At 44.1% G+C, this 22,153-nt stretch overlaps 1 protein-coding gene across 3 annotated transcripts in view; it reads right to left on the minus strand.

Moving 5' to 3' along the window:
* Positions 1-22,153, minus strand: part of LOC114643693 (collagen alpha-1(V) chain-like) — a 519,467-nt gene that overhangs the window by 268,859 nt on the left and 228,455 nt on the right. For 2 of the 3 annotated variants that reach the window (XM_051931584.1, XM_051931583.1), the window contains exons 6-7: positions 9,143-9,268; positions 1,029-1,760 (exon numbers count right to left, since the gene is read on the minus strand). In XM_051931584.1, the coding sequence (XP_051787544.1) occupies positions 1,029-1,760; positions 9,143-9,268 (858 nt within the window). The remainder of the gene's footprint in view (positions 1-1,028; positions 1,761-9,142; positions 9,269-22,153) is intronic. The other variant, XM_051931585.1, reaches the window with a different exon arrangement.

Here is a 22,153-nt window from a genome sequence, read left to right on the forward strand (position 1 = left end):
TATCTATCTATCTAATCATATGGTGCCTTTCACATGAAGACAAAGATCTTGAGAATAAGAAGTTCTACTGCCTAATGACGGTGCCAGGCTGTAGTGAAGTGTTGATTAGACAATGCCAAAATGAGGACACATATCATAAATAACGGATCTATAAGCTTAAAAAATACCTTTTGATGAATCTGTATATAGTGTCTATGTTAAACATATAGGGTCTTTAACAACTATCTATCCGTCTATCTCTCTATCACTGGAAGATAGAGGACTCAAGGTAAGGTAGATCTGCTTTCTAAGGATAGCACTGGAGAGTTGGGGACATACTGCACGCTGATTAGGCCTTCCAAGTAAGAATTTCACATGTGACAATAATGCCATCTATAACTGAGCTGATTCTTTGTGCAGTGTCTTTAACAAAATGTGCCACAGTGTACCTGGACAAGAGCGCAACATTAAAGGTGACCAAGATGTCACCATAGCCACCACAAAGTCATGCTTACAGGAACTCTAAAAGTATACTAAACATATCAGATGCCTTTTTAGGTTGGAACTTCTGACAGGCTGTGTTATGCTGTTATGATTTGGTTTCTTTTTCTGCACCCTTTTTAAACCTGTTTTCACCTCAAATGTTTCTAACAAATGTTAAATCCAATTCTGCACTGTGTACATTTTCGCGTCTTTTTTATGCTATATTGTTTTGGATGGGGTGCTGAGATGTTGCGGTTCTTATGTCTTCCATTACCATGGAGATCGATCAGGAGCGTGTTTGTGTGCATCCTGTTTGTGCAATGGCATAAAAGATTACCACTGGGCACTCCCGGGTCATCTGAGACTGAACTGGATTTACTTTAGTGTGCGGTATGCTGTACTTTGCTTTTCTTTGGTCTTTTGTTAAAAGACTTATCGATTAAATTTTTTCGACTATAAGTTTCTGATTCTTGCTTATGACTACACTTCAGCTCTTCACATGTACCTGTAATCTCTGAAATCATTCATAACAGCAGATCTCCAGCGTTAACAGTACAAACACTTACGTGAGTCCTATTTCGTGAGATGATGACTGTCGAGGTATGGATGTCTTCAGAATCCAGGTCTTCTGTTTCTTCCCCTTCAATTCTTATGTTACGGTCTATGCTGGCGCCTCCACCTACTCGTGTTCCCAGGTCCACACCAGCACCGCCACCGCCTCCTATTCGTGTTCCCAGGTCCACACCAGCACCGCCACCGCCTCCTACTCGTGTTCCCAGGTCCACACTGGCACTGCCGCCTCCTACTCCTGTCCCCAAGTCCACATTGGCACCCCCACCAAGCCGAGTTATGATATCCAGATTTGAACCCACCCCTACAGTAGCACTCCCGTCCACTCTTGCCCCCAAGTCCACATTTGCTCCCCCATCCAGCCGAGTCACAATATCCACATTTGAGCCTCCACCGATCCTTGTTCCCAGATCCACATTTGAGCCCCCATCCAAGGTAGTAATAGTGTCCACATTGGAAACCCTGACGCCTCCTCCACGTCCTCCTCCTCCTCCTCCTAAGTTGATTTCCGTGTGTACATCTACACTTGGGCTCTCAGTCCCGTCTAGTTCTGTTTTAGAGTCGATGGTCTTGTAGAAATCCTCATCGTATGTTTCATAGTCATAGTTGCCCTCTGGAGTGACTGTTCCTTCATAGATTTCCTCCTCAGGTTTCTCAAGTTCGGATGGGTCAGGTTCTTTTGTAGGAGCTAGAGTGACTTCTTCTTCTATAGGGTCATACACAACTTCCTAGAATTGAAAAATAAAACGATTGGCATTGTATATTTGAGAAAGACAGACATGAGGAAAACAAACTGAGGTGTTGAAAAATATACTGATAACATCTGAAATGCATTTTAAGTAATCTTGGAATACAGTTCAAGGTATCTTGATATGACAACCCCATCATTTGCAAGTGTCTTAAAATAATTTTCGATCTCCATGCTTCAATCAGGTCAGATTAACTCGGGGCATAACGTGAGCCACCACAGCTATGCTGATGACACACAACTGTATTTATCAATGGCGCCTGATGACCCCGACTCTCTTCATTCACTTAGTTTCACTGACCCCAATGTCTTACTTGTGTTTCTGAACGGATGAGTCGTCGTTTTCTCAAACTAAATAAGGAGAAATCGGACATCTTAATGATAGGCAAAAATGGATATAATGAGGGTATTAGAAATAAACTTGATCCATTAGGATTAAAAGTCAAGATGGAGGTAAAGAATTTAGAGGTAACTATTGACTCTGACCTGAATTTTAAATCACATATTAATCAGATCACTAGGACAGAATTTTTTCACTTAAGAAATTTAGCAAAAGTTTGACCTCTTATAACATTGCAAGATGCTGAGAAATGAGTTCACACTTTTGTTTTCGGGCGACTAGATTACTGTAACGCACTCCTCTCAGGACCACCCGAAAAAAAGACATCAATCGATTACAACGAGTGCAGAATGCAGCTGCCAGAATCTTAACTAGGAAAAGAAAATTTTCACCCCAGTCTTAGCGTCACTACACTGGTTACCCGTGTCATTTAGAACTGACTTTATAATCCCGCTTACGATTTACAAAGCCTTCAATCATCTCACTCCATCTTATATTTCGGAATGTCTGACACCTTACACTCCAAATCGTAACCTTAGATCTTCAAATGAGGGTCTGCTTATTATTCCAAGAGCTAAACTTAAAAGAAGTGGTGAGGCGGCCTTCTGCTGTTATGCACCTCAAATATGGAATAGCTGACCGACAGAAAGTCGCCAGGCCAATATGGTGGAGCACTTTAAAAAACGGCTAACAACTCATTATGTTAACTTGGCTTTCTCATAGCTTCATTTTAGTTTAACCCTGATATTCTATATATGAATTTAATTATCATTTTTTTTTATCATGGCTCCACAAGCCATACTAACCCCTACTCTCTCTTCTGTTCTTTTTCCGGTTTTCTGTGATTTGTGATCTGCGCCATCACCACCTGATCAAAGCACCGTGATGTCCCTCCATTGATGAATTTAAATCCAGAGGTCCACATGACCATCATCATCAAGTTCTTCCACGTGAAGCCTGAACACAATGAGGATTGATTGAGATCATTGTTGTTAGGGGGCTGGGTGGTCTCATGGCCTTGGGACCCCTGCAGATTTTTTTTTTTTTCTCCAACCATCTGCAGTTTATTTGTTTTTTTCTGTCCTCCTGGCCATCGGACCTTATGATTTAGCACATGGTCACTCTTGATTTTGTTTTCACTGAATTCCTGTCATTTTAAGATTGAGTATGTAGAATTCAATTTCAAGATATCTTGCACTAATGCTCTCTCATTCTGAGATTTCTCAAATGAGCTTCCAGATATCTTAAAGTAACTTCTGGCACATTTCTAGATATCTTAAAATATACAGCAGAACCTCTGGTCACGAATGTTTCAGAACACGTACAAATCGGGTTACCATGAAAAAGTTTGCCAACATTTTGCATCTGTTTTATGACCACACGCTCTGGTGGCGAACTAAAAACACTGGCGGCCAGCTTCCCTACGCACGTTCGTACGCGCCAATGATTTCCCATTCTACGTTTCCCATTTTCTTTTGTTTGCGTATACAGGGCCTAACAAAGCAGCTGATGTTGCAAAAGGAGTTACAGTGTTAACCAAGCAGAGGCCTCAAGTGCTGGAAGAGGTGGAAAAACTGCTGCTAGTGGGACTGAACAAGAAGCAACTTGCAGGGGATAGCGTAAGCGAGGCGATGTTATGCGCGAAAGCCAGGAAGATTTATGGTGATTTGCTGAAAAATAAAAATCCTTCTTCGAGTGGCGAAGGTGAGGAATTTAAAGTCCAGTAGTGGATGGTGTGAAAAGTTCTGCAAGAGAAGTGGCATTTCATTTTTTTCCCCTGTGCTTGAAACTCATAAAAAAGTATTTACAGCGAGCGGTTCGTAAGGGTCTAGCGCCAACTCTTACAAAGTTAGTTTTCTCTGTTGTTCAGGGTTTTTACATTTAGTTTACTATTACACTGTGCATTCTATGGTGTAATTAACTATTTTTGTGCTTAAAAATATATATATTTACGTACAGTTCGTACGGTCTGGAACGGATTAATTGTATTTACATACAATCTTATGGGGAAATTACGTTCTGGTCGCGTGCAGAGTTTGGGAAAAAATCACGATCGTGACCAGAGGTACCACTGTATCTTGAAACATTTTAAAATATCTTGCTGTGTATTTTACAGTGACTCAAAGTGACTTAATGCAGAATGTTCTAGTTTGTCCTCACAGGTGGCGCAGTGGTAGTGCTGCTGCTTTGCAGTAAGGAGACTGTGGAAGACTGTGGGTTCGGTTCCCAATTCCTCCCTGTGTTGATAGCGCTTGGAGTACTGAGAAAAACGCTACATAAATGTAATCCGGCTATCCATCCATTTTCCAACCCGCTGAATCTGAACACAGGGTCACGGGGGTCTGCTGGAGCCAATCCCAGCCAACACAGGGCACAAGGCAGGAACCAATCCCGGGCAGGGTGCCAACCCACCGCAGGACACACACAAACACACCCACACACCAATCATACACTAGGGCCAATTTAGAATCGCCAATCCACCTAACCAGCATGTCTTTGGACTGTGGGAGGAAACCCACGCAGACACGGGGAGAACATGCAAACTCTACACAGGGAGGACCCGGGAAGCGAATCCCGGGTCTCCTAACTGCGAGGAAGCAGCACTACCCACTGCGCCACCGTGCCGCCTAAATGTAATGAATTATTATTATTATTATTAAGAGATATGTCAAATGCATTTTACTATGTATTGCCTTAATGCCCCGTCACTTTGAGCTTTCACACAATTCATTCCTGCTCATTTCCACATATCTTAAAATAACTTCCTACAGTGCATCCAGAAAGTATTCACAGCACTTCATCACTTTCTCCACCTTTTGTTATGTTACAGCCTTATTCCAAAATGGATTAAATTCATTTTTTTCCTCAGAATTCTACACACAACACCCCATAATGACAACATGAAAAAAGTTTACTTGAGGTTTCTGCAAATTTATTAAAAATAACAAAACTGAGAAATCCCATGTCCATAAGTATTCACAGCCTTTGCTCAATACTTTGTCGATGCCCCTTTGGCAGCAATTACAGCCTCAAGTCTTTTTGAATATGATGCCACAAGCTTGGCACACCTATCCTTGGCCAGTTTCACCCATTCCTCTTTGCAGCACCTCTCAAGCTCCATCAGGTTGGATGGGAAGCGTCGGTGCACAGCCATTTTAAGATCTCTCCAGAGATGTTCAATCAGATTCAAGTCTGGGCTCTGGCTGGGCCACTCAAGGACATTCACAGAGTTGTCCTGAAGCCACTCCTTTGATATCTTGGCTGTGTGCTTAGGGTCGTTGTCCTGCTGAAAGATGAACCGTCACCCCAGTGTGAGGTCAAGAGCGCTCTGGAGCAGGTTTTCATCCAGGATGTCTCTGTACATTGCTGCAGTCATCTTTCGCTTTATCCTGACTTGTCTCCCAGTTACCCACAGCATGATGCTGCCACCACCATGCTTCACTGTAGGGATGGTATTGGCCTGGTGATGAGCGGTGCCTGGTTTCCTCCAAACGTGACGCCTGGCATTCATACCAAAGAGTTCAATCTTTGTCTCATCAGACCAGAGAATTTTCTTTCTCATGGTCTGAGAGTCCTTCAGGTGCCTTTTGGCAAACTCCAGGTGGGCTGCCATGTGCCTTTTACTAAGTAGTGGCTTCCATCTGGCCACTCTACCATACAGGCCTGATTGGTGGATTGCTGCAGAGATGGTTGTCCTTCTGGAAGGTTCTCCTCTCTCCACAGAGGACCTCTGGAGCTCTGACAGAGTGACCATTGGGTTCTTGGTCACCTCCCTGACTAAGGCCCTTCTCCCCCGATCGCTCAGTTTAGATGGCCGGCCAGCTCTAGGAAGAGTCCTTGTGGTTTTGAACTTCTTCCACTTACAGATGATGGAGGCCACTGTGCTCATTGGGACCTTCAAAGCAGCAGAAATTTTTCTGTAACCTTCTCCAGCTTTGTGCCTTGAGACAATCCTGTCTCGGAGGTCTACAGACAATTCCTTTGACTTCATGCTTGGTTTGTGCTCTGACATGAACTGTCGACTCTGGGACCTTCTATAGACAGGTGTGTGCCTTTCCAAATCATGTCCAGTCAACTGAATTTACCACAGGTGGACTCCAATGAAGCTGCAGAAACATCTCAAGGATGATCAGGGGAAACAGGAGGCACCTGAGCTCAATTTGGAGCTTCATGGCAAAGGCTGTGAATACTTATGTACATGTGCCTTCTCAATTTTTTTATTTTTAATAAATTTGCAAAAACCTCAAGTAAACTTTGTTCTCGTTGTCATTATGAGGTGTTGTGTGTAGAATTCTGAGGGAAAAAATGAATTGAATCCATTTTGGAATAAGGCTGTGACATAACAAAAGGTGGAAAAAGTGATGAAGCGCTGGGAATACTTTCCAGATGCACTGTATCTATTTTGAAAACTCTCCAAATGTCCTCCTGTAAAATGTCCAACTTTGTCAGTACGATTTTCTGCCACTTTGAGATATCTCAAGCACATTTCTAGATATCTTAGATTTTCTTTGTGATATCACAAAACACCTTCCCTGGGTATTATGTGCTGTGGTGGGTTGGCACCCTGCCCGGGATTGGTTCCTGCCTTGTGCCCTGTGTTGGCTGGGATTGGCTCCAGCAGACCCCCGTGACCCTGTGTTCGGATTCAGCGGGTTGGAAAATGGATGGATGGGTATTATGTATTGTCTCAGACTGACATCCTGTAGACGTTCCTATTCTGTGTGGTCTATGGCCGGGTTGTCATCCCGGCCAATACCCCCCAGGCCGCCAGGTGGAGCTCTCCCTGCAGCAAGGAGGTGCCCCGAATACCAGCAGGGAATCCTGAACGATGGAGTTTTCCTTTACAGCCTTGCTGGATACCACAGGGGCCAACAGAGGACGCTGCAGGGAGTCCCAGAGAGTCGTATGTGCCCTATAACCCGGAAGTACGTCGTAGGCAAAGCAACAAGGGAAATGACGTACTTCCGGGATGAAGAAGAGAACTTTTTATGTGACCCGGAGGTGAAAGAAAGTCACATGGACTGAAGGATTGGAAACACTTATGGGTCAGGGACTATAAAATGACGATGGGAGATCCCAGACGTTGAGCTGAGCTGGGTGGAAGGTTGACAACGCGTCTGGGAGAGTGGAGGATTATTGATTATTGTGTATTGTTTATTGGAGTATAGTGGAGTGGAGGGTGCTTTGTGCACATTTATTATCTTAATACATAATTCGCCAGTCTCCTCACTCACTCACTCACGTCCGTCCGAAGCCGAATGCGCAGTCGCCTTCTGCGCAGCTGCCTGAAAAACCTTACGAGACCGACATCGCGGCAGGCGGCGGATTTACGGCCGCGAAAATTCAAAGAGAAAGGCGACTTCGATTAAAGCTCTAGAGGCCTGAAAGGTGATTTCGACTACAGCTCAAGGCCTAATTACGCATTCATTCAATACACCGACATCAGGTTTGTGGTGCTTATACTTATTATACAGTGATCCCTCGCTATATCGCGCTTCGTCTTTTGCGGCTTCACTCCATCGCGGATTTTAAATGTAAGCATATGTGAATATATATCGTGGATTTTTCACTTTATCGCGGATGTCTGCGGTCTACAGTACGTGTGCTTCCTCAGTTGATTTGCCCATTTGAATTCAAACAAGGGACGCTATTGGCGGATGGCTGAGAAGCTACCCAATCAGAGCATGCGGTTAAGCTCCTGGGTGCTGTGCTAACTCTCGAGCGTCTCGTGACCATTCTACGAATGGCAAAAGATCTCCAGACGTCAGTTGAAGAATGGGACCCGCAAATGATTCGTTCTTTGCAATTTAAAAATGCTCTTGACGGCGCTACGGAAGTGTATAGGAACCTCTTTACACAAATGAAAAAGCAGCAACAGCAACTGCCCATCACGATGTTCCTTACACGCAAAACACTGCCTAGTACGCCTTCAGTGGAAGAAGACGACGGCGGTGCTACACAGTCACCTGAAGAGGCTCCTTTAGAACAGCTGTGACAGTGCAGTAAATGTCATCGTTATCTGACAAGTTGGTGAGTACCCAAAACTATTTTTCTACGTACTTAGTACATGATTGTACGTTTATTGTAACTGTGCACACATTTTATACAATTTTTTCCTTGCATTGTAGGTATTTATTGCCGGTGGCCTGTCTATCGTAATGACTGTAACAAATGTGATATCGGAGACGCTCTACAGTATCTTTAAAATAACATTTTGGTTTTATTTACAGCATTTACGTGTTATAGATTTTTCACGTATTTTTATATTACCTACTCAATTACAATATGTTTAAAACTGTATTACGTATTAAATAAAACTCCTCAATGATATACGATACGTATGTTTGTGAGTAGTATATAAACTGTGTTTACATACATAATTTCAACGAGTCTTACCTAATAACTAAGAGAATATAAAGGGTTTATACTGTATAACTGTACGGAGAATATTTATAAACCATGTGGGAGAGTTTATAAGGACTTAAAATATATAAAAATAACCATTTAAACATATGATTTCTACTTCGCGGATGGCTCTGGAACGCAACCCCCGCGATGGAGGAGGGATTACTGTATATTAGACTATTCCACTCGTGCCCGTTTCATCTTACGTTATCGAAATGGGCTCTTTGTCTACTTAATAATAAAGTAATTTTGGACTTTTATCTGGTGTCTGAGGGTTCAAGGGAGCGAGAGTGCCCCTATCTGTCACATCTGTCAGTAACACTTTTCTTGGCATCTCTAGACATCTACATTTTATTTCAAAATTCTATAAAAACAACTTCCTGGTTATTTTGTGATGTCTCAGGCTGACTTCCTGCAGATGTTCCTGTTTTGTCAAGTACCCACCAGTTCCTCATGAAGTGACTCCTGCTATGCAGAGGTCCTCTCATCTCTCATCTTTACTTTGCTTGCTGACCTGCTGCTCACTCTGTCTGTGCAACCCTTACTGCCCAGAAACAAAACTCTTTCCACAGTCTCATCAAAAGGAAGGCGATTTATTAACAATTGAAGTTCAGTACCTCGGGGACTTCAGCGTCGGGCTCGGCTGCTTCTTCAGCTTTCGGAGCTGCGGTGACTGTCTTGCTCTCAGTCTTTGAGTCCTCATAATAAGGGTATTCATAGTAGTAGTTGTCTTCTTCGGTATACTGAAACAGAAAAGGCAATTGAATCCTGAAGTCTGAATAAATCAAGCACAGTATAAGAACGAGATCATTTGAATTATAACACTTAACCAAGTGCAAAATCTGAAAGAAAAATGGAAAAATCTTGCAAAAAGACACATCAGGTCCATTTGGAAATATCTTAGTGCAAACTTAAACATTCTGGTTGAAATCTAAAAGGACTTAGAGAAACAAGACAGGACAGAAACCTGAATTTCATTGCAAGGATTGTGTTGTTTGCACTACAGGAGGTGCATTTGGTTGGCCCTGATGACAAACAGCTCCAGGGTCTTGGGTTCAAATTCTAGACTGGCGGTTTGGAGTTTACACGTTATTCCCTGTCCAAGTGGGTTTTCCTTCCTAATTCCTTCTTCTTCTTTTGGCTGCTCCCGTTAGGAGTTGCCACAGCAGATCATCTTCTTCCATATCTTACTGTCCTCGTCATCTTGCTCTGTCACACCCGTCACCTGCATGTCCTCTCTCAGCACATCCATAAACCTCCTCTTAGGCCTTCCTCTTCTCCACTTACCTGTCAGCTCTATCCTTAGTACCCTTCTCCCAGTTTACCCCTCATCTCTCCTCTGCACATATCCATACCAACCCAATCTCGCCTCTCTGACTTTGTCTCTCAACCCTCCAATGTGAGTTGACCCTCTAATGTCCTCATTTCTAATCCTGTCCATCCTCATCACGCCCAATGCAAATCTCAGCATCTTTAACTCTGCCACCTCCAACTCTGTCTCCTGTGCCACCGTCTCCAACCCATATAACACAGCTGGTCTCACTACTGTCCTGTAGACCTTCCCTTTCACTCTTGGTGACACCAGTCTGTCACATATTACTCCTGACACTCTTCTCCACTCACTCCACTCTGCATGCACTCTCTTCTTCACTTCTCTTCCACACTCCCCATTACTCTGTACTGTTGATCCCAAGTATTTAAACTCCTCCACCTTCACCAACTCTACTCCTTCATCCTCACCATTCCATAGACCTCCCTCTCATTCACACACATGTATTCTGTCTTGATGATCCTACTGACCTTCATTCCTCTCCTCTCCTCTCATATCTCCACCTCTCCAAGGTCTCCTCAACCTGCTCCCTACTCTCACTACAGATCACAATGTCATCAGCAAACATCACAGTCCACGGGGTCACCTGTCTAATCTCGTCTGTCAAAGTAAGAATTAACCCCAGGTGGGGTTTTCACTCTTCACTTGCTGTCTCTGCAAATAAATCTAATGTACTGTCAACCATCTGTCCATTTTTAGCAATCTTAGCATCTTAACTCTGCCACCTCCAGCTCTGTCTCCACCTTTGTGTTTTGGGTCATTGTCTTGCTGGAATATCCAACTTCATCTTTGTGACTGATGCTTGGACATTATCCTCAAGAACTGGTTGATATTGGGTTGAATTCATCTGACCCTCGACTTTAACAAGGGCCCCAAAAGGTAGTAAAGGGTTGGATATTCCAACAAGGCAACGACCCAAAACACAGTTCGAAATTTACAAAAGCATTCATGCAGAGGGAGAAGTACAATGTTCTGGAATGACCGTCACATTCCCCTAACTTGAATATCATCGAAAATCTATGGGATGATTTGAAGCAGGCTGTCCATCAAATTGAACTAAACTGGAGATATTTGGTATGAAGAATGGTCAACAATACCTCCATCCAGAATCAGACACTCATCAGAGGCTATAGGAGGACAGCGTCTAGAGGCTCACCTAAGTATTGATGTCATATCCCTGTTGGGGTGCCCACATTTATGCACCTGTCTAATTTTGTTCTGACGCATATTGCATATTTTCTGTTAATCCAATAAACTTCATGTCACTGCTGAAATCCTACTGTGTCCATAAGGCATGTCAGATATTAAAAGGAAGTTGCTACTTTGAAAGCTCAGCCAATGAGAAACAAAAATCCAAAGAATTAAGAGGGGTTCCCAAACTTTTTCATATGACTGTATTAACAATACAAAAGGGGAAAGGAGAGGAATAGAGACAAAACAGCTACGACATCAGAAGACCACATTGGGTTCCAGGGCTCACCAAAACTTTGGACAAGCATAGCTGACTCTGATGAATCTTGATTAGTGCTGAGGCACACAGATGGTAGGGTCAAGAGCACAAATCCATGCACCCTACTTGTCAGGCTGGTGGAGGTGTGATGGTGTGGAGAATGTTTTCTTGGCACACGTTGGGCCAGCTAATACCAACCAATTTATCGCTTGAATGCCACGGCCTAGCGGAGTGTTGTTGCTGACCGTGTGCATCCCTTCTAGTCCACAGTTCACTCATCTGCTAATGCATAATAATGTGCCATGTCACAAAGCAAAACTGGTTTTGTGACAACGACAGTGGGTTCAGTGTTCTTCCCAGTCAGCAGATCTGAATCCAACATTACAACCTCTGGGATGAGGTAGAATGGGACATTTGCAGAATTTTGCTGTGTCAGGTGCTATTTGGGATGTGACAACAAGGCACCCAGCTTTTTAAGTGTTAACGTGTGTCGTAATTAAGGGACGGATTTAAAAAAAAAAAAAAGTACAAAAAAGAAATTTCTTTGTGTCCTGACCAAGGCGTCTTTCTTTTAATTTTGAATTTAATTTAACCCTTTGAGCAAGTCTTTGGACCTTTGGATCTTTGGCATTTCACCAGTTGTTTTAGTTACGACTCCTCTTTTGGGTTTGCCCCTGCCATTTAGATTTCACATCCATGCTGGTCATTCATCTCTAGGTGGAAGAAACATGACAGGAGGGTCCTCAAAGGTATGGTAGATCACGTTTTGTGTGCTGAGTGCCCTGGAAGAGCAACAGACTGGGGCTACAGCATATTTGAAAGAGAACAGCAGCCTGGCAGGAAAAAAACGAGTATTCCCTCAGGATGACAGGGGGCTGTTACCACTAGGTGGCCACTAGAGGGCATACAGCTCCAAAAAAAGAGAGTGCAGGGGATCCAGAGTTTTTTTTTGGTTGTTGCCCCACGTTCTTTAATCTAATATCTGGCACAGTCTTCTCCCAGTATGGTGATGTGCCAATTAGACATTCATGCCTGTTTGAGTGACTTGAGTTCTTTATTGGCACTCTGGCACGCAGCCCTTGTTTCTTCGTATGTGGGCCTAATTTTAAATAATTACCGGGTAATTATGTAGAAGGCGGGACTTTGATAAAACACAATAATACACAATACTGTCTTATGGCTACAGGCTTGGTTTGTGTTTCTAGTCGTCTTTATTTTTAAAGGTGTTGTACATTTTTTGCTTCTGGTGTCAGCAGAATTCATAAGCTTTCTTGTGGTTTTCTGGGTACTGAGACAACATTCTCCTTCATTCTTGATTCACAATTAATATTAGGAAGTCATATTAGCCTGGTCCTGACTTTCACAAATATTATTGAAGGTGTTTGTAGTTTTGGGGAATGTCTGAGAATGGGAGCCAGTTTAGAAATGTCAGTGCCTATCCTGGCCTGTGGAAGGAAGCCAATGTGGATAATAATAATAATAATAATAATAATAATAATAATACATTTTATTTACAGTGCATCCGGAAAGTATTCACAGCACATCACTTTTTCCACCTTTTGTTATGTTACAGCCTTATTCCAAAATGGATTCAATTCATTTTTTTCCTCAGAATTCTACACACAACACCCCATAATGATAACGTGAAAAAAGTTTACTTGAGGTTTTTGCAAATTTATTAAAAATAAAAAAATTCAGAAATCCCATGTCCATAAGTATTCACAGCCTTTGCTCAATACTTTGTCGATGCCCCTTTGGCAGCAATTCCAGCCTCAAGTCTTGTTGAATATGATGCCACAAGCTTGGCACACCTATCCTTGTCCAGTTTGGCCCATTCCTCTTTGCAGCACCTCTCAAGCTCCATCAGGTTGGATGGGAAGCGTCGGTGCACAGCCATTTTAAGATCTCTCCAGAGATGTTCAATCGGATTCAAGTCTGGGCTCTGGCTGGGCCACTCAAGGACATTCACAGAGTTGTCCTGAAGCCACTCCTTTGATATCTTGGCTGTGTGCTTAGGGTCGTTGTCCTGCTGAAAGATGAACCGTCGCCCCAGTCTGAGGTCAAGAGCGCTCTGGAGCAGGTTTTCATCCAGGATGTCTCTGTACATTGCTGCAGTCATCTTTCCCTTTATCCTGACTAGTCTCCCATCCCCACAGCATGATGCTGCCACCACCATGCTTCACTGTAGGGATGGTATTGGCCTGGTGATGAGCGGTGCCTGGTTTCCTCCAAACGTGACACCTGGCATTCACACCAAAGAGTTCAATCTTTGTCTCATCAGACCAGAGAATTTTCTTTCTCATGGTCTGAGAGTCCCTCAGGTGTCTTTTGGCAAACTCCAGGCGGGCTGCCATGTGCCTTTTACTAAGGAGTGGCTTCCGTCTGGCCACTCTACCATACAGGCCTGATTGGTGGATTGCTGCAGAGATGGTTGTCCTTCTGGAAGGTTCTCCTCTCTCCACAGAGGACCTCTGGAGCTCTGACAGAGTGACCATCGGGTTCTTGGTCACCTCCCTGACTAAAGCCCTTCTCCCCCGATTGCTCAGTTTAGATGGCCGGCCAGCTCTAGGACGAGTCCTGTTGGTTTCAAACCTTCAAAGCAGCAGAAATTTTTCTGTAACCTTCCCCAGATTTGTGCCTGGAGACAATCCTGTCTCAGAGGTCTACAGACAATTCCTTTGACTTTATGCTTGGTTTGTGCTCTGACATGAACTGTCAACTGTGGGACCTTCTATAGACAGGTGTGTGCCTTTCCAAATCAGGTCCAGTCAACTGAATTTACCACAGGTGGACTCCAATGAAGCTGCAGAAACATCTCAAGGATGATCAGGGGAAACAGGAGGCACCTGAGCTCAATTTGGAGCTTCATGGCAAAGGCTGTGAATACTTATGTACATGTGCTTTCTCAATTTTTTTATTTTTAATAAATTTGCAAAAACCTCAAGTAAACTTTTTTCACGTTGTCATTATGGGGTGTTGTGTGTAGAATTCTGAGGAAAAAAATGAATTTAATCCATTTTGGAATAAGGCTGTAACATAACAAAAGGTGGAAAAAGTGATGAAGCGCTGGGAATACTTTCCGGATGCACTGTATATTAACTCTTTCAGGGCTGATGTCGACTTTTGTCAAAAGGAGGAGTTGATGATGCTAATTGACTGTAAACTGTGACAAAACCACCTGTTATGTTTTAGTTGGACTCTCGTTGCTAGAAGGAAAGTTAGATTCATTGGTATGACCGAGATTTCCTGCACTCGCGTGAGTAGAGAGGCGTAAACAATGGCAGAAATGGCACTGACATCTGGCGAGAGATCAACAATGGCAGACTGTATACTTCGAGATCCCACCTTGATAGAGTCTTGTTATGGCTTCCTCGTCTGTAATGCCGTGTAAATCGACATTAAAGAAAGCTGTTATTTTCTCTTATGTGATGTCTTACTGCCATATCACTATGGGAGGGATCCATCCATCCATTTTCCAACCCGCTGAATCCGAACACAGGGTCACAGGGGTCTGCTGGAGCCAATCCCAGCCAACACAGGGCACAAGGCAGGAATCAATCCCAGGCAGGATGCCAACCCACCGCAGGACACACACAAACACACCAAGCACACACTAGGGCCAATTTAGAATCGCCAATCCACCTAACCTGCATGTCTTTGGACTGTGGGAGGAAACCGGAGCGCCCGGAGGAAACCCACGCAGACACGGGGAGAACATGCAAACTCCACGCAAGGAGGACCCAGTAAGCGAACCCGGGTCTCCTAACTGCAAGGCAGCAGTGCTACAACTGCGCCACCGTGCCGCCCATGGGAGGGATATCGCCTTTTAATATTATATCTATATAGTTTTCGGTTACTTAAAATGCCGCAATTATAAAAGAACGTATTCCAACTAGGGAGCTATCGCCCCCTAAAGGAACACGAGGCTCACACAACGGCAAAAATGGCACTGATATCTGGGAAGAGATCAAAGCGAATGCATAAAGCAAAAAACTCAGTGGACAACGTTTTGCCTATTATCTCTGAACTGGACTATGACTTGTCGGACTCAGATTTTGATACAAGTGATCGAAAACGAATGTGAGGTTCCAGCTTCAGCTGATTGGTCCCCAGCTAATCGTTGTACTGACATTGTTCGCCAGGGAGGACTGCCACTTAACAATGATAAGAGGTAGAAACCAGATTGCAATGCACTGCGACTTTGTCCCAGCCACGCAAAGACAGCCTGCTGCACATTCTCGGCAAACTGGCAGTCACAGCATGCAGCAACAGATGTTTTATGTTGATTTCTGTGTGAAACGATTGCTTTTCAGACTCCATCATCTAACCCGCTATATCCTAACAACGGGATCCCGGGGGTCTGCTGGAGCCAATCCCCGCCAACACAGGGCATAAGGCAGGAAACAAACCCCGGGCAAGACGCCAGCCCACCGCAATTTCAGATGTTTTTTGGAAAAAATATTCAGCCCTCAAAGAGTTCAAAATAGCAGCGGCCCTAGCACTGACCCCTGTGAAACACCACTCTTAAGGGACACAAGGTTGTGGTCTGATCTCCCTGTATGCCTTTTTAACATTAGCATACAATAGGTCCAGTATTATATCCTCTCTGGTAGGACAATTAACAAACTGGCTGAAACTGCTAAGTGTGCTGTTAAGGGAAAGTCTCCAGAAATGAGGATGAAAGCATCTGGGTGTTTCGTCTGGAGTCCCGCGGGTGGCCGAGTGGATGACGTCACATGCTGTCACTGCATTTGCCGAAGGAGGAATGTAAACAACAATGGCGATCGCATTTTTGAGAGTTCCCTGGGCATGTAGTATGGGCGTAGTCCTACCGCTAACAACTCGATGTCCGGGCTGCAGATACGTTCTTTAATCACAATGTGACTATAAAGAATCTTTATATATAATCTTCATTTGGATCTTGATCTTTGTTTGTCCGCGAATTCCACGCATGCGTAGACCACCTTCCAGTTTAGTACGTTGTTGTTACTCACGGATGTCAACAATGTGCCAGAATAACGAAAGGGGTGGTGGACAGTGTTACGCTGGTCAGCTCCTGAGGCCTGGTTAGAGAATGAGATTGCTGAAGATAAAAGGTACGTGCCTACGTAACATATGAATGAAAGAAAGACAGTGGGTAAAATGAATGACAACGTAACAGCACGTTCCGGAAATTATTATTGTTACGTTGTAGCCGGCGAGTGCTGCGCGTCTCACAGTTGTACCGTGGCTTGCTCACATGTCAGTGAAGTGATCCCTATTTATGCTTTAAAGAGCCTGGATACCTATGTGTCCCCCTTTCATAACCATTGCTCCATGTATATTGCCTTACTCTTTGGATTGCCACAAAGCAACCTGCGAGATTGGAGAAAGGTTGAGAAGAGATCGTGAGAGGAAACGACAGCGTCGTGAAAACGAGACGGACTGTGAACAGAGAGAAGCAGAAATGCTCCTACACCGCCACATAATTACTATTCGGACAGTGATTCCGAGTAGGCCGTTCCTATCGAATCGATGTCCAAGGGTTTTGTTTTGTAATTTTGTTTCCCTTATAAAAAATCATAATGCTGTGTGACGAAGGGCCCAGTTCACGACTGGCAGCCGCGTTTAAACAGGGAGCCCTTCACAGACAACTTTAACACGCGCAACGTAGTTGGGCGCACATGGCTAGTAATAATAATAATTCTTTGTATTTATATAGCAAAGCGCTCAGCAATTGCAGGTTAAGGGCCCAACGGAGCAGAGTCTCTATTGGCATTTACGGGATTCGAACTGGCAACCTTCCGACTGCCAGTGCAGATCCCTAGCATCAGAGCCACCACTCCGCCTACAATATAGCGAGCCCGCCACCTCTGCACTTTCCACTTTCAGCCCATGTTCTGTCCACTCGTACACACTGGAAGCCGGCGATGTCCACGGCAGAGTCATGAATAAGCTCGTGCAGCCACGTCTCAGTAAGGAACATTAAACTGCACTCGCGAAATTCCCTGTTGTACTTAACCAGTGCCGTGAGCTCGTCCATCTTATTATCAAGCGATCTAACATTGCCCATGATCACAGAGGGGAGATACGGCTTGTATCTTCTTCTCGTTTCAGTCTTAACCCGCCTGTTGCACAATCCCCACCTGCTTGTTTCCCCCCGACGTTTCTCTCCCTCGGCGGCACCCCCTCTTCATCTTTCTCCTTAACTCCGGAGGTACAGTAAATCCAAAAAGATTCTGTTTTTCTTCTGCGTCTGGCTTCAAGGCGAGTAAACTGATTCCGTGAGTAAACCAGGACTCAAAACAAATCTAAATCCTATTATGGGATATCATCCATCCATCCATTTTCCAACCCGCTGAATCCAAACACAGGGTCACAGGGGTCTTCTGGAGCCAATCCCAGCCAACACAGAGCACAAGGCAGGAACCAATCCCGGGCAGGGTGCCAACCCACCGCAGGACACACACAAACACACACACACACCAAGCACACACTAGGGCCAATTTAGAATCGCCAATCCACCTAACCAGCCTGTCTTTAGAAATGTGGGAGGAAACCCACGCAGACACGGGGAGAACATGCAAACTCCACACAGGGAGGACCCGGGAAGTGAACCCAGGTCCCAAGGTCTCCCAACTGTGAGGCAGCAGCGCTACCCACTGCGCCACCGTGCCTTCTTGGTACTCAAATGTGCCACTTGGTGCCACGGCCCACCTGCCAAGTTGTTTTGCCTGCCTAAGGTAAAGTCATCCCTGATGGAGGATCGCAGGAATCGTTGGGTAGAGGGGTCCTTACATCAGATTGGCTGTCTCAACTGTGGAATGGCCAATAGGGGGAGAGGCAGCTTGATGGCCAATGTCTCCACGACTCTAAACAATTATGGGATATCATCTACTGTTAAATTCTGCCCCGCACTTGTAAAATTTTTATTTTTATACTGTATTGTACTGTACTGTTTTTGCTTATTTTAGTCTTAAACAGCTGTATTCTTGGTCTTTAATGGCTCCTAATTAGCAATAACATGCAAATGTAAACATGAGAGTTAGAATCGGATACTAACCCTCACCTATTCTGTTTCTCTTCTCGGTACTCAAATGTGCCACTTGGTGCCACGGCCCACATGCCAAGTTGTTTTGCCTGACTAAGGTAACGTCATCTCTGATGGAGGATCGCAGGAATCGTGGGGTAGAGGGGTCCTGTCATCAGATTGGCTGGCCCAGCGCTGGCCAAATGGGGGAGGCAGCTTGATGGCTGAGGTCTCCTGGACTCTAAACAAATCCAAATCCTATTATGGGATATCATCTACTGTTAAATTCTGCTCCGTACTTCTAAAATTTGTATTTTTATACTGTATTGAGGATTTGTTCTGTTCTGTGTATTGTATTGTATTGTATTGATCCCCTTCTTTTTGACACACACTTGTGTGCCCATCCTACCTGGAAAGGGGTCTCTCTTTGAACTGCCTTTCCGGAGGTTTCTTCCATTTTATCCCTACAAGGGTTTTACAGTGCATCCGGAAAGTATTCACAGCGCATCACTTATTCCACATTTTGTTATGTTACAGCCTTATTCCAAAATGGATTTAATTTATTTTTTTCCTCAGAATTCTACACACAACACCTCATAATGACAACGTGAAAAAAGTTTACTTGAGATTTTTGCAAATTTATTAAAAATAAAAAAATTGATAAAGCACATGTACATAAGTATTCACAGCCTTTGCCATGAAGCTCCAAATTGAGCTCAGGTGCCTCCTGTTTCCCCTGATCATCCTTGAGATGTTTCTGCAGCTTCATTGGAGTCCACCTGTGGTAAATTCAGTTGACTGGACCTGATTTGGAAAGGCACACACCTGTCTATAGAAGGTCCCACAGTTGACAGTTCATGTCAGAGCACAAACCAAGCATGAAGTGAAAGGAATTGTCTGTAGACCTCCAAGACAGGATTGTCTCAAGGCACAAATCTGGGGAAAGTTACAGAATAATTTCTGCTGCTTTGAAGGTCCCAATGAGCACAGTGGCCTCCATCATCCGTAAGTGGAAGAAGTTCGAAACCACCAGGACTCTTCCTAGAGCTGGCCAGCCATCTAAACTGAGCGATTGGGGGAGAAGGGCCTTAGTCAGGGAGGTGACCAAGAACCCGATGGTCACTCTGTCAGAGCTCCAGAGGTCCTCTGTGGAGAGAGGAGAACCTTCCAGAAAGACAACCATCTCTGCAGCAATCCACCAATCAGGCCTGTATGGTAGAGTGGCCAGACGGAAGCCACTCCTTAGTAAAAGGCACATGGCAGCCCGCCTGGAGTTTGCCAAAAGGCACCTGAAGGACTCTCAGACCATGAGAAAGAAAATTCTCTGGTCTGATGAGACAAAGATTGAACTCTTTGGTGTGAATGCCAGGCGTCACGTTTGGAAGAAACCAGGCACCGCTCATCACCAGGCCAATACCATCCCTACAGTGAAGCATGGTGGTGGCAGCATCATGCTGTGGGGAACTGGGAGACTAGTCAGGATAAAGGGAAAGATGACTGCAGCAATGTACAGAGACATCCTGGATGAAATCCTGCTCCAGAGCGCTCTTGAACTCAGACTGGGGTGACGGTTCATCTTTCAACAGGACAATGACCCTAAGCACACAGCCAAGATATCAAAGGAGTTGCTTCAGGACAACTCTGTGAATGTCCTTGAGTGGCCCAGCCAGAGCCCAGACTTGAATCCAATGGAACATCTCTGGAGAGATCTTAAAATGGCTGTGCATTCAACCTGATGGAGCTTGAGAGGTGCTGCAAAGAGGAATGGGTGAATCTGGCCAAGGATAGGTGTGCCAAGCTTGTGGCATCGTATTCAACAAGACTTGAGGCTGGAATTGCTGCCAAAGGGGCATCGACAAAGTATTGAGCAAAGGCTGTGAATACTTATGGACATGGGATTTCTCCGTTTTTTTATTTTTAATAAATTTTCAAAAACCTCAAGTAAACTTTTTTCACGTTGTCATTATGGGGTGTTGTGTGTAGAATTCTGAGGAAAAAAATGAATTTAATCCATTTTGGAATAAGGCTGTAACATAACAAAATGTGGAATAAGTGATGCGCTGGGAATACTTTCCGGATGCATTGTATTTTGTCTTTGTCTTCTTAGAGAGTCAGGGCTGGGGGGCTCTTAAGAGGCAGGGCCTGTTAAAGCCCATTGCAGAATTTCTTGTGTGATTTTAGGCTATACAAAAAATAAATTGTATTGTATTGTATTGTAAATGACAAAAGAGACCAGCATTTCTCCATTTAGCTTGTTTCCATTTACACCTCTGTGTGTATTTATTACGCACTATTGGGTTTCATTAAATACTTGGAAGGAAAGTGAAGAGAAAAAAAGTGAAGGACTGAGAAGTACTCCTCCGTTTTAGCCTTCAAATCATTTGGATGATATCCTGAGAAAGGGGAAGAAAATCTAGGAAACGAGAATGAGCTCACATAGCAGAGTTAAAGCAGTAGCAAGCCATAAAATTAAATTATTGGCAAGAACTGCTTTCTAATTAAGCAACTGGGTTGGAACAAAAAAACCTGCAGCAGCCACTGCAGCCCTCCAGGACTGGGACTGAGGACCCCCTGAGTTAGAGGATGCATTAAAACAGCAGAGTAGAGAAGAAGGAGGAGTGCAAGTCTAACGACATCTGTGTGTAGACAGGCCCTGTGTGTGTGTGTGTGTGTGTGTGAACGGCCGACTAAAGACTCTCCCCTCTTCAGGTGTCCCATTTGTGTAATTAGAGGGTTGATTTACAGAACTACAAACTAACACATCAATTTAAAGTCTTGTTAGATGTGTGACGCGTAAGGCAGTGGGAGCCCCTGAAAGGCGTATTCTTTTCTTCTTTAACAGATTTGCTGCTCCATTTACTAAAGTGAAATGCTTGGGGGTCAAAAACATTAGATTGCCATAAAGCACATATGACAAGCAATATTAAAGTATGCCGGTTGGCTTACCTGGCACTGCGCAGGGTGGAATAAAGTACAAGTGTAGTTACTAAATAAATTTCCCCTGTGGAAAAATGTTGGCCCCAAACTAACATTTCACTGACTAAGCCCACCATGGAGAGCTGTGCCAAGTCCTAGGGGCGCAGCCCTAATTAAGCACAGGTGCGGTCAGATTCTGGAATGAAGCGTTGCCCATGGTGCTTCCCTTGTAGGAATGTGACGGGTTCAATGGTGCGGATTTACATGCCACTCAAATACAAAAACATGTTAGAGTGCCATTGTTTTTACTGCTAATGTTTCTTTAACTGTAATACACATTTTGTTCTGGAATTTCTCTGTCTATTTGGGAGCTTTCAATCGTGCAGAGTGCTGAATTGAAATGCATTTAACTAGGGCTGTTGATTGATTCCAATATTTAATCACAACAAATTGCATATTTCAAATTTTTAATCAAAGTTGTAGCGGTGCTGCTAGAAGTTAAAATTGCATCTCCCAGCAGTCCCTGCAATGGCTCTGATTGGTCTTCTGTCGAGGGTGCAGGGGTCAAAGGAGTTCAGCGCGGCTTTTAAAAAGGGGGCCGGTGACCAAAAGTGTTTTATTGTAATCTGTGTTCCAAGTACCTGTCATGTCTGCCTTCTGTTGGGTTACCTGTACTTAATTTAATCGTTTGGTCTTGGATTGTTTCGTGGTTGGGGTCTGGATTGTCTGCTGTCTGCCTGTGTACATACAATACAATACAATTTATTTTTGTAGAGCCCACAGACAAATTCCAATCTGAATGGAAAACACGAGACCCTAGTTCCAGTCGGTCATGACTCACGCCACAATGCTGTGTCTCAAGGCCAACGGGGCTGATTTGAGATTTTTCCAGTTTTAAAGTCGCTATTGGCACAGCATAGAGG

The sequence above is a fragment of the Erpetoichthys calabaricus genome, chromosome 9, assembly GCF_900747795.2.
Source record: "Erpetoichthys calabaricus chromosome 9, fErpCal1.3, whole genome shotgun sequence".
Lineage (NCBI taxonomy): Eukaryota > Metazoa > Chordata > Cladistia > Polypteriformes > Polypteridae > Erpetoichthys > Erpetoichthys calabaricus.